Below are 12,570 nucleotides of genomic sequence, written 5' to 3'. Positions count from 1 at the left end.
TGTGTGTGTGTGTGTGTGTGTGTGTGTGTGTGTGTGTGTGTGTGTGTATGTTATAGAACTAGTGCTGACTTCAGCTAACAAAGTAGTGGCTAATATTCATATAGTAGTTTGTAGTTGACACAGCACCTTTTTACATTCACCATCTCAATTGATCCTCATAGCAGTCCTTATTTTAAAGAGGAGGAAACCAAAAGAGTAGTTAGCAGTCTTGCCCGGGACCCCACAGCTACGTCAGAGCTAGAATTAGAACCTGGTACTTCTGCCTTCACATCCTCCATCCGAAGTCGTGAGCTGGTGTGTGGCCACGCTCTTGTACATTAGACTAATCAGGTCCTGAAATACCTTCTGTGTAATCCAAAACAGTTTAATTCCAAGTTCTGAAAAAATTGATAATCCACATATAGAATCACAATGGAAATACCTCATTACCCAGAAAAAAGTTCATTGTACTTTCACAGGTTTCAAAATCGTAGATCTAATTTTCCTCAAATATTAGAATTGAAATATGATATTGTGTTGCTAGTGATAAGACAAACATTTTGGAAAGCAAATCTCACTAAAAGAGTAAATGAATTGTAGATAACTTTTCCTGTTCAAAGGGCAAGGGTTTAAAAAAACAGTCACTCAGAGGTTTCAAATAGGCTAAGGATAATATAGGGAGAGGAAAAAGATATATTGGAGGGGACAGGGGACCATGCATCAGTGTGGATGCAGCTGGTGCACACGGGAGACTGCACTGGGCACTGTCCTTGGGGGGCCTTCCAGGGAAATGAAAGGAGCACTGACTGGGCAGCTGGATAGCAGGCATTGGTCATCCTGGCCGTGTGACCTCGGGCTGATCACATAACATTCTGGGTCCTGTTTCCTTCTCAGTAAAATACTGACCTCCCAGACCCAATATTCTATGTCTCTATGACTATAGGTGCATCAAAACATCACTCTTTTATTCACTATGGAATGGTTATAAATATTGTCTGTATCCAAAACATGTGGGTTTAAATGGCCCCCCAAACAGCCTTGCCCATTTTGCCACTGTTGCTTCTTCTAAAATGTTAAACTCAGTGACCTGAATTCTTTCTTCGTCCCCCTTTCCCCCCTCCGCTGACTCCACATATAATAGCACATTGTGTGCAAGTTTTCTCATATGATTTTTCACCAATCTTAGAATTATGTGTACCTCTGAGGAATACTAAACGGGACCCTTGATACAATAATGGTTGCTGTTTTCCATCCCTCACATGGCTATGCTAGCAGTCCTGCTGTGATGTAACTTTGATTTCATGCCTTTGAAGGGTGGCTAATGCTACAAAGATCACTTTGTATGAAACCCCAACTGGCTGGAAGTTTTTTGGGAATCTGATGGATGCAAGCAGACTGTCCCTTTGTGGGGAGGAGAGCTTCGGGACCGGTAAGTGTGCAGTCCTGAGCCACCGCTTTCTTTCCTGTAAATGCTACTTGCAGTGAAAGAAAGCTTAGACTGCTAAAGGCAGCACTGAAATAGCAACAGTAGCTGATGTGTCCTAAATCAAGATACAGCTTATTTATAACAACCCTGATGGAGTGTACACATTTGAAAAGCAATGAGCACGTTCTGCCAGGGAGGGCTAATTTTACTTTCAGAGGATCACATCTACTGAGGCAGGAAGTTTGATCCTTGAGTCTGTGGGGATTAAACAGAGTGATAAACACATTTTTCTTCCCTCGGTGGTCAAGGAAACCTTTATAAATGTTTTCATTTCTAAGAAGAAATATGGTGGAGTGAGTCAGTTTCTTGTTTTTATTTAAGAGAAGGTTTCACCACAGCATTACATCTTCCTCTTTAATAGGCACACATTTTCCTTAGCAACAGGTTGTGATTTATTAAGGTTAAGTGGAGGGAGACCATTAGGGTGGAACTAAGTTGCTAGGTGATCAAGAAGTTGACGACAAGGATCTATATGTAAATTGTGGTATGATGAAAGAGTAGAACAAGGTACGCTTTGGGAGATGTCCCAAGACACCTAGATCCCACTTTCTATGCTCTCTCTCCTCTTCTATGTCTGTCCAATATCGACCTGAATTCCCACCTCCGTGACCTTTCCTGTAACCCATCCTACATCAGTCTCTTTCTTTTCTAAACATTCATTCAGGTGTGTGGCCCTTTCCCTCGTGTTGTCTCCAGCAGCCAGGTTACAAGGTACTTCAGTGGCCCTATTTCCTCTCCTCCTATTTCCTCTACCCAATATTTTGAAGTAAAAGGACCAGTCTTCTGGGTCCTTCAGTACCATTCTTCCATCCTTTAGCAAAGAAAAGGTCAAAATCTAGCATTCTATCAGCCTTGCCATTAAGTTGCAAGTCATGCTAGTTAAACAGAATAGAATGCTGATTTCTTTTCCTACAAGTCCTAGGGCAGGGTGGGTAGAATGAGCTGGTAAATTTGAGACACCCATTGACAAAATTCTAAGCAGTTTAATATCCTTGAGGGAGTGGCAATACTTCTTGGTAATGAATTGGCTTGATGGAATCGGAGAGTATTAAGCAAGATGGATGAGTCTGGGGGGTTGAACAATGTCTACAAAAAAGGCTACATGATTTCCCAAGGTTCTAGATCTTTGGTAAGAGGTGACAAGTCTACTGCTTAGTCCTTTCCTACCTCATAAAGTATGGATGGTGCCATGTTACTCCATGGGATACTAGATGAATACCCAATGGACCTGTGAGGTGGTCTTCTCTCATGAAATCTCCTCAGTGTTATCCAGTGCAGACTTGGTGTCAATAATTCTTCCCTATGGATGAAGCTGTCTTTGAAGGCAGGCACCGTGTCTAAACCTTTGGTTTCCTGACCCCATGTACCTATTTCAGTGCTGAGCCTAGCGAAAAGAGAAAAGTCTAGAACAGGTCTTTCCAGGGTGTTCGGATGTGTGGAAAGATACTAGTTCCATGAAAGAGTTCTGAGTTCAATACAGATTGGGAAACTTGGAATATACCTTTCTGTCTTGGATATTCATGATGATGTTATCATTTGAGGATTCCAAAACATTCTGCTATAAGGAATCCTGTTTGTACAGTTTTACCTAAGCATAGTTAACTGCGATATCTCTTTTTTGTGGTATATCTAGTAACGTATTGCCCCACAGACCCATGTGGGTAGCATTGGTCAAGGTGGGTCAGAGTCTTAGCTGCTCCTCCCTCACATGACAGGCCTTCAAGATGCCAGAGGGCAGTTCTCAGGTCCTCTCTTCTCTGGCCACCCATCCCTAGTCCTCCAGTCATCCGCCGCTTCACGTTGGTTATATACCCAGCATGAGTTTCTTGATGCTTCCCTGTTCACCAATGCCCTTTGAAGAAGATCGTGTCTAGAACTGAGCCCAAATCCTCCAGGATTGACCTGACAAGTAAAGAGTAGATGGGATGACTATTTCTAGAAAACTGGACCCTGTAGTTTTCTTGATGTAACTTTCATTTATGTTAGCTTTTAGGACATTTCGTAATACTGTTTAGCCCATGTAATGTTGTAGATAATTAAACCCCCTTAAGCTTTTACTTAGGAACATTTGCCAAGAAAAGTCCCCATGTTACGTTTGTGGAACTGATTTCTTTGAATCCAAGTATTAGATTTTAAGTTATTTCTTGTTAAAACTTGTTCTTATTTGTTTACTTATTAACCCACTCATCAAATACTAAGTACCAACCATGGTTTTATCTTCCCTTTGATATATTTTATAGCAAAAGAGAGAATTCATCATAAGAACAATCCACAAACTCATTCTCTCTCTCTCTGAAAAAAAGACAATTGTTCTGCAATATTTCTGAGATAAGCATTTAAAAAACCAGGCTGCATAGCCATGGGTCTCCACTGCTAAGTGAGTGCAGCTGAACTTATTTAACTGAACTTCTGATCTCCTTATTTATAGAGGAGTTAATTTCCACCTACTATGTCCCTTGTTGGCAAATGCTTCCAACGGTTCCTTTACAGAGCTTCTCTGTAAAGGAGAAGTGAGTCTACAAGCTTTGAAATATTTAAATTCTGTAGCTTAATTGAGTACAGGGTCATTTATTTGTGTATTTTTCTAGGCAAGAGCAGAGGCAATTTCTCAGGAAAGCCTTCCTAACCTTCCAGAGTAGGTCCAGTCCCCTTATTATTGGACTTCATGGCACCGCATACTTCTTCCTTGCACGCATTACAGCTGTAACTTTACAATTATTTATGATTAACGTCTGTTGGTTCCACTAGAACGTCTGTTGGTTCCACTAGATTTTAAGCTCCATGAGGACAGGAGTCACATCTGTCTTGTTCTCCGTCATATCCCCAGAGCCTCCTATAAATCCCAAAATGGACCAGGTGCTCAGCAAACACTTGTTGAATGAATGGGAGAACACGCTCTTTACTTGGCATCCTCCATTCAGACCAACAGAATCCTGCTGTTGGAAAGGAAAGAACTTTAAACGTTATCCGACATAATTTTCTGTGTGTTGCTGGAGTCATAAATAACCAGTCAGTGCTCTTCTGCTTAAACACCCGCCTCCGTGGAGAATGCCCACCTCACCTCTGGCTGCAGTCTGGGACTCTTGTGGGGACTCAGCATCATTCCCTCTCCATAGTCCAGGCCTGAGGACCCAAGGTCTTTGTGAGACGAGATGACCTTTCATGAAAGAAAAGGAGAAGTTTACTGGCAAAGAGGTGCATAGGGGTCAGACTTCAGAACTGGCTCACCAAATAAAACAAACCACTAGCATTTAAAAGCACAAGCCATAATATGACTCTTACCAAGTATACGTTAGTCTGTTCCTGGTGGAGAAACAGCAACTGTCTAACATGATTACTGTAGCCACCAAGGCTATGACACTTCCTCAGACATCAGCATTACAAATGCCAGGGATAAAGGTGTTTTTTTTTTTTTTTTTTTTGGCGGTACGCGGGCCTCTCACTGCTGCGGCCTCTCCCATTGCGGAGCACAGGCTCCGGACGCGCAGGCTCAGCGGCCATGGCTCACGGGCCCAGCCGCTCCGTGGCATGTGGGATCTTCCCGGACCGGGGCACGAACCCGTGTCCCCTGCATCGGCAGGCGGACTCTCAACCACTGCGCCACCAGGGAAGCCCGATAAAGGTGTTTTTGTTAGGGCACCAGAACTAGACAGGGTGAGCCTGCTGTTTCTGGTTGATCTCATGGAGCAGTTATTTGCCCCCCTAACTGTGGATGCTGATGCACGTGTTCATGCACAAGGGTGGAGGGAAACCTTGAATTCTTGGGAAACTGGGAAGGAAATAGAAAGTGAAGTCACTGAATAGAATAGAATGTCACTGCTTTTTAAACTCTTCCTTGGGAAAAGTGGGGGGTCCTGGGAAAGAGGGATAGGAAACCAGGCTGAGGATTAACTTGGTATCATGTAGAAATATGCCAGTAAATTCTGATCTGGTTGGGTCCAAAGGTTAGCAATATTTTTCCCCCATCCCATCTTGAAAAGGTCCTAGTGATGATATATTATATAGGAGTGATTATCTTGAAGAAGTACAGCATTCATGCTTTGCAGATTTCTTTTAATTTTAATTTCTTATGAAAAGTCCTTCATATTTGTACTTATTTTCATCAACTCATTCCTCAAATGTTTATTGAGCTTTGACTGTAACCCAGATACTGAATTAGGTTCTGGGAACACAGTGTTAAGCATAACCTCCCTGTGGAGGACTCCGTGGAGGCCACATTTGGGGAAGGAAATCGGACCCCGGCCAGGCTCTTACAAGTGTAATAGAAAGTGATAGAAACTGAAGTACAGGATGCTCTGGGAACTGTATAGTCAGGGCGCCTAACCTGGTTCTGTGGTGTAGGGGATTAGATGTCCTATCTACTTCTCTGCCTGCCCTGATTTGCATACCTACTGAGTACATTTTCCTGTAGGTTAAGCCCCCGCAGGAAGGTTAGAGCATCCCGTCTCTGGAAATTTCCCAGGCAGAACACCCCAGTAGAACTAGGCTGATACTCTAATTATAACTAACTCAGTTAAACTGTTACCTGCATGTCTGTCTCCCTCATCTGTACATCTGTGCTCTTCTGTGAGGGCAGGGAATGTATCTTATTCATCTTAGTATTTTCTCATATACTTGGAACATGGTAGGCAATGATTCAAATTTGTTGAGTATCAAATGGAGTTTGGGTTAAGACACATTTCCTGCCTGTCAGGCGCTTACCAATTTCCTCCAAAGAAACAAAGTTCCAGGGGCAGTCATGAAGCAGCACAAGGTGAATTGATAAATGGAAAGTTTGGGGGTTGCTGAGGAGGAGCCCCCTTGAAGGCCAGTGTGGTCTGGAAAAGGCTTCCTGAGGAGCTTATCTGCCCTTTCACAGGGAAGTCATTTGTGCAGTGGAAGCCAAAGAGGACAGCACAGTGGACAGAGCAGGTCTGCTGGACCTCCCAGCCAGTCAGCTGAGGTCTGGGCATCCCCCGGGCAAACCTGTATTGAGAGCTGACTGCACACCAGGCATGAGCTGGGGATACAATTCTTGGCGTAGGTTGGGGTAGGAGCAGACAGGGTGTGATAGAATAGGGGTAAGGACAGAGGGTAACAAGTAAGGCATCCTAGATAAGGAGGAAGTTGAAAGTAGTTGCAGGAGATGTTGGCCAGGCTAATAGGTATATGTGGGGTGGACATTTCCAGGCATGTTTAGGAGATTGAAGGAGAGATAGAGGTGGTCAGAGAAAGAGAGAGAGGCAGAGAGACAGAGGCAGACAGATGGATGCTAGGGTTTTCAGAGAACTCTGTGGAGCTCTTTTTCTGCTGCCGTGGTCCATCCACAGGCCTTGGCCTGGCAGAGGCAGAAGCCCAGGCACTCCTGAGATGCTCGTACTGGTAAATGAAACCTAATCCCAAAACTATTGGCTCTTGGCTCCCTGAACAAAGGTTGACATTTTTCTTGGCTGAGACCAGAGTGTGCCCTGACTGAGCAGTTTATACATATCACAAGGTGCTGATTAAGTCAAAGTCAAGTGACAGGTGTTTGGAGATGCTGAAAGGGCAGAATCCCCATAGGCTTAGTTGGTCCCTGACCTGGACTAAGTATGAAAAGACCTGAGGCAAAACTCCTGTCAGCTAGGATCAGTGGTGCTTGCTGATAGTTTTCCCTTTCCTTACACTTCAGTGGGATTGGCTTTTTTTTTTAATTAAAAAAATGATACCAGTAATTCACATTCATAACTGGAAAAAATTAGGTAAGGAAGAAGAGAAAATCACTGTAATCACACTGCCCGGAAAAAAAGAACTTATTGGGTTATATTCCATTTTCTTTCCCATTATGTAGAGTTAAGGGATGTTATTTTTTTATTTTATTTTATTTTTATTTTTTTATCAAGCACCATACCTTCTGAAATTTCTATTCTACCTAATTCAGATTTCTCTGATTCTATGTTCTTTTTTTTTTTTTTTTTACATCTTATTGGAGTATAATTGCTTTACAATGGTGTGCCAGTTTCTGCTTCACAACAAGGTGAATCAGTTATACATATACATATGTTCCCATATCTCTTCCCTCTTGCGTCTCCCTCCACCCCCACCCCACCCCCATCCCACCCCTCTAGGTGGTCACAAAGCACCGAGCTGATCTCCCTGTGCAATGCGGCTGCTTCCCACTAGCTATCCATTCCACACTTGGTAGTGTATATATGTCCATGCCACCCTCCCGCCCTGTCACAGCTTACCCTTTCCGCTCCCCATATCCCCAAGTCCATTCCCCAGCAGGTCCGCGTCTCCACTCCCGTCCTACCCTAGGTTCTTCATGACATTTTTTTCTTAAATTCCATATATATGTGTTAGCATATGGTATTTGTCTTTCTCTTTCTGACTTACTTCACTCTGTATGACAGACTCTAGGTCCATCCACCTCATTACAAATAGCTCAATTTTGTTTCTTTTTATGGCTGAGTAATATTCCATTGTATATATGTGCCACATCTCCTTTATCCATTCATCCAATGATGGACACTTAGGTTGTTTCCATCTCCGGGCTATTGTAAATAGAGCTGCAATGAACATTTTGGTACATGACTCTTTTTGAATTATGGTTTTCTCAGGGTATATGCCCAGTAGTGGGATTGCTGGGTCATATGGTAGTTCTATTTGTAGTTTTTTAAGGAACCTCCATACTGTTCTCCATAGTGGCTGTACCAATTCACATTCCCACCAGCAGTGCAAGAGTGTTCCCTTTTCTCCACACCCTCTCCAGCATTTATTGTTTCTAGATTTTTTGATGATGGCCATTCTGACTGGTGTGAGATGATATCTCATTGTAGTTTTGATTTGCATTTCTCTAATGATTAATGATGTTGAGCATTCTTTCATGTGTTTGTTGGCAGTCTGTATATCTTCTTTGGAGAAATGTCTATTTAGGTCTTCTGCCCATTTTTGGATTGGGTTTTTTTTTTTGTTATTGAGCTGCAAGGGACGTTATTTTTGAAAGCTTAATGAGGTAGTAGAAAATGTTAATTTTCCCTAAAAGTTTTTTTATTTTTCCTTATTAATAATGGTATCTTGCATTTATATTGTACTTAACAATTTATAAACTATTTCCACTCTCTACCGCAGTAAAGTCTTAAAATTGTGTGAGAAAGGTGGCATCATCCCCATTTTACAGTTGAAGAAACTGAGGCTTGGAAAAGTTAAGTAACTTGTCCAAATTCAAGCAGCTTATAAGTAAGTTTCAGATTCAGGTTTTCTGACTCTTAAGCATAAAACATTTTCCATTGAACAACAACTGCCACAACTGCAAAAACAACAGTAGCTTGAGAAACACATACACACACCATTGCCTTTTTTCACTACTAGCTTGTCATCATTCATTAGAACCCTAAAGAAAATGAAACTTACCCAGACTTCCTGAGTATTAGTCAGAGTTACCTAGAGTTTTGATACATCCAAGGTGATTAGTGAAATTAATGAGAATTTTCAAAGAGACTGGGGATTGTGTAAATGGAATAGAATATTTATTTATATTATCCAAGGCGGATGATTCGTTTATAATATTAGGTGTGTGATTTAGTTATCGCCAAGTAACTTGGTCAGAGTTGGGTGAGAGTTTTAGATTTTATTGTCATTTCTACATAAAGGAAAAAGCCAGTTCATTACTTAGAATAGGAAAAGCACAAAGGAACACTGCCCCCTATGCTTTCAGTCTAGCCACCTCCCTTCCGCCTCTCTGCACCCCACCCCCAAGAAAAAAGAAAAGAAAAAGGAAGGAAGGACAGGAAAAAAAACCCCAAACCTAGGGGTTCACAGATGAATAATTCCAAGCTGTACACTTCTGTCATGAATTCTCAGTATACTGGGGAAGCTGCTAGGATCTTACTGCTCAGGGTCAACTATTGCCAAAGCATATCATCATTTGCAAAAGCTGTAGGAGCCAGAGAGCTAACTTTCTGTTCCTTGAAATAGCACTAAAGGCAAATAAAAGTCCATAGCTAATAAAATTAGGTTAACATTTCTGCAATTTGTTATATAAAGTGCTAGAAGTATTGCCTGATATTTCTAGTTTGTCAGCATCCAGGTTTTGAGAACTGCTGTTTCTAAAAGTAGTGTCTTACTGAAGAGGGACTCTTTTGGGGGGAAAAGTTGTATATTTTTATGAACCAAAAAGAGAAAGAGAAGATGTTGGAGTAGAATATTAATTGATTAATTCATTTATGAACTCCTTCACAATTAGTTATTTAATATATTCCATGTGCTATGCTAGCCACCAGACTAAGTTACAAGGATATAAGAGATGCCTCCAAGACATACATGGATAGTGGGGTAAAAGGCTCATAAATAGATGGCCGAGGCTCAAGGAGTATGGCGCCGCACCACATGTTTTGAGCAGTTGCTATACGAGAAGAACAAGTAGCTCATCACTGTCCAGGGGAGCTGGGAGCTAGTCTCAGATAGGAGAGGATGTTTCAGCTGGGTCAAAAAGGATGAAGAGAGGAGGGAAACAAACTTACCTCATGCCTCATCACCAGCATTGTGCTAGATACTCTCACAGTTGTAAGGAGAATAAGACCCAGTGGGATGTCAAGAAGGACAGAGAGGTACATAAAAAAGTTCAAGGCATGATAACATGCAAAACATTATTGGAGGGATTGTATCGAGTCCTATTCAGAAATCAGAAAGTAAAGCTCAATATCGTCTGCTCTTTTTAGAATAAGGAAGTTAAAGGCAAAAAAATGAGAGTTCTGTTCCCCATCAGGCTCTTGGGAAAGGGTCTCCATGCATATAAGCACATCCAAAGGAGCCAATTTGCTATTTTTGATAAAGAGTTTAGCAAGGACCTTAGCAGGAGACAGATGTGCCAGAGTTTATTTAACCAAACCCCTTTTGGTTAAAGAAAGATATCCTAGAATTGGAGGAGGATCCAGGAGGATCCACAAGTAGGTCCATTTTTAAGCCTTTCATACTTTTTGCCAAATTGCTCTCTGGAAGGACTGTACCCCTCCCAGCAGCAGCATGTTGGAATCCCATTTCCCTTATACCTCCCCTGATGCTAGGTGTTCTCATTTTTAAATCTGTGGCCATTTGTCAAACAAACAGCAGTTTCTTATTGTGATTTTAACTTTAATTTGTCTTCTTAAAAATAATACAGCTTTTTATTATGTAAATTGGGTACCTGTATTTATTCTTCCATGAATTGCCTATTTATACCCTTGGCCTGTTTTTCTATCAAGATTTTACTTTTTTCTTATTGATATATAAGAACTTTTTCTATATTGAATGTTTTAAATATCTACTGTATATTGCAAATGTGTAGTTTTTTTTTTTTAGTTTACCAATGGCCTTTTAATTTTATCTATAGTAGTTTTGCTGATAGAAATGCTAATTTTTAAGTAGAAAAATACATAGATTTTTTTTCTTTATGAATTCTGAATTTATATGTATTTGCCATCTCTAAGATTTAAAAAAAATTACATATATATTCTAATATTTAAAGGTTTTCAGTTTTTATATTTCAATGTATAATTCATCTGGAATTCTTTTGTATGGTGTTTTACAGGGAAAAAACTGATTTTTTCCCAACTGTTTAGCTAGTTAGACAAATACTACCTAAAAAGTAATCCATTCTTTCCTACAGCCTTAAAGTGACACCTTTATCATTTATTCAAGTCTCATATGTGTTTGGGTCTATTTCTGGGTGCTCTCTTTTGTTCCGTTAAGCTACCAGACTATTTTAGTTATTAAAAATTCACAGTGGTCATGTTCTTTTGTTTTTTCCACTCACATTCATACTTCATAACTGATACATCAAGTTCCACCAAATTATTCTGCTGACATTTTTATTGGCATTTGCCTTAAATTTCTAAAATTACTTTGGGAAACATCACCTTCTTTTCAATAGTATGTGGCTTTATTCAATATGTGGTTTCTTCCATGTATTCAAGTTCCTCAGTAAAGTTTTATGACTTTTTTGGTTGGGTCATATACTGTTGAGGAGTTTATTCCCAAATATTTTGGAGAAATCACGTTTCTCACAGCCGCATGCTGTCCCCCGACCAGGTTCTGACCACATCCGTGAGAAAGACGGACTCTGGGCTGTCCTTGCTTGGCTCTCCATCCTAGCCACCCGCAAACAGAGTGTGGAGGACATCCTCAAAGATCACTGGCAAAAGTATGGCCGGAATTTCTTCACCAGGTAAGCCACAGCCTGGCTGGGCACAGAGGTAGCATGGGGAAGTGGATAGAGAGAATTCTCATGTGTACAAATTTTTTACTTCCTGTCTTTTTTTTTTTTTTTTAGCGGTACGCAGGCCTCTCACTGTTGTGGCCTCTCCCGCTGCGGAGCACAGGCTCCGGACGCGCAGGCTCAGTGGCCATGGCTCACGGGCCTAGCCGCTCCGCGGCATGTGGGATCTTCCCAGACCGGCGCACGAACCCGTGTCTCCTGCATCGGCAGGCGGACTCCCAGCCACTGCGCCACCAGGGAAGCCCTACTTCCTGTCTTAAGTGATAATAAAACCTCAGTTCCTTCAGCCTCTATCAATTGAGGATTTTTAATATAATTCAGTCAGGGTCGAGATGAAGTCAACTTTTATGTTAGTCGTAAAGAACGAGGCTTAAAACTTTTAGTTAACATATTCAAAAGAATGAATGTTTTGTCAGCCTTTTAAATGTACCTATCAGGTGGACATGATAATAACATTGGATTTGGATTCAGAAGAACGGATTAGAATTTTATTTCTGCCCCCTAGTAGATTGGGAAGTCATTTAACCTCTTTCTGTACTCAGTTTTCTCATTTGTAGAAATGGAAATAACAGTCTAGCTATTGAGTGGATTAAATGAAATATGAGTCTGAAAGTGTTCTATAAACTCTGGGACACTGAAAGTATGGAAACTTTTTCTGAAATTATGGAAACAATTATGCTTAGTCTAAATCAACTTTTCTGACAAATTAAAATAGGTCCCCAAAGGCTGTGTAGTTATCAATACTTCATTCATTGATTCAATATATATTGACTGTGTACCTACTTTCTGTCAAGCACTGGGGATTCATCAGTGGACAAAATACTTAGACTAGTTAGTAAGTCTTCTTTACCATACATACTTCTTTTTTTTTTTTTTTTTTTTTTTTTTTTGT

At 41.0% G+C, this 12,570-nt stretch overlaps 1 protein-coding gene across 2 annotated transcripts in view; it reads left to right on the top strand.

The window, feature by feature from the left end:
• Nucleotides 1-12,570, top strand: part of PGM1 (phosphoglucomutase 1) — a 58,717-nt gene that overhangs the window by 37,708 nt on the left and 8,439 nt on the right. Inside the window, exons 7-9 of one of the 2 annotated variants that reach the window (XM_029228699.1) lie at nucleotides 1,293-1,408; nucleotides 11,492-11,627; nucleotides 11,733-12,518. In XM_029228699.1, the coding sequence (XP_029084532.1) occupies nucleotides 1,293-1,408; nucleotides 11,492-11,627; nucleotides 11,733-11,979 (499 nt within the window). In that variant the 3' untranslated portion in view covers nucleotides 11,980-12,518. Of the gene's footprint in view, nucleotides 1-1,292; nucleotides 1,409-11,491; nucleotides 11,628-11,732; nucleotides 12,519-12,570 lie in introns of those variants that run through there. The other variant, XM_029228698.1, reaches the window with a different exon arrangement.

Source organism: Monodon monoceros, unplaced genomic scaffold (genome assembly GCF_005190385.1).
Source record: "Monodon monoceros isolate NGI ecotype Baffin Bay Population unplaced genomic scaffold, NGI_Narwhal_1 Super_Scaffold_18, whole genome shotgun sequence".
Taxonomy (NCBI): domain Eukaryota; kingdom Metazoa; phylum Chordata; class Mammalia; order Artiodactyla; family Monodontidae; genus Monodon; species Monodon monoceros.
This window is presented reverse-complemented; position numbering and strand designations above follow the sequence as displayed.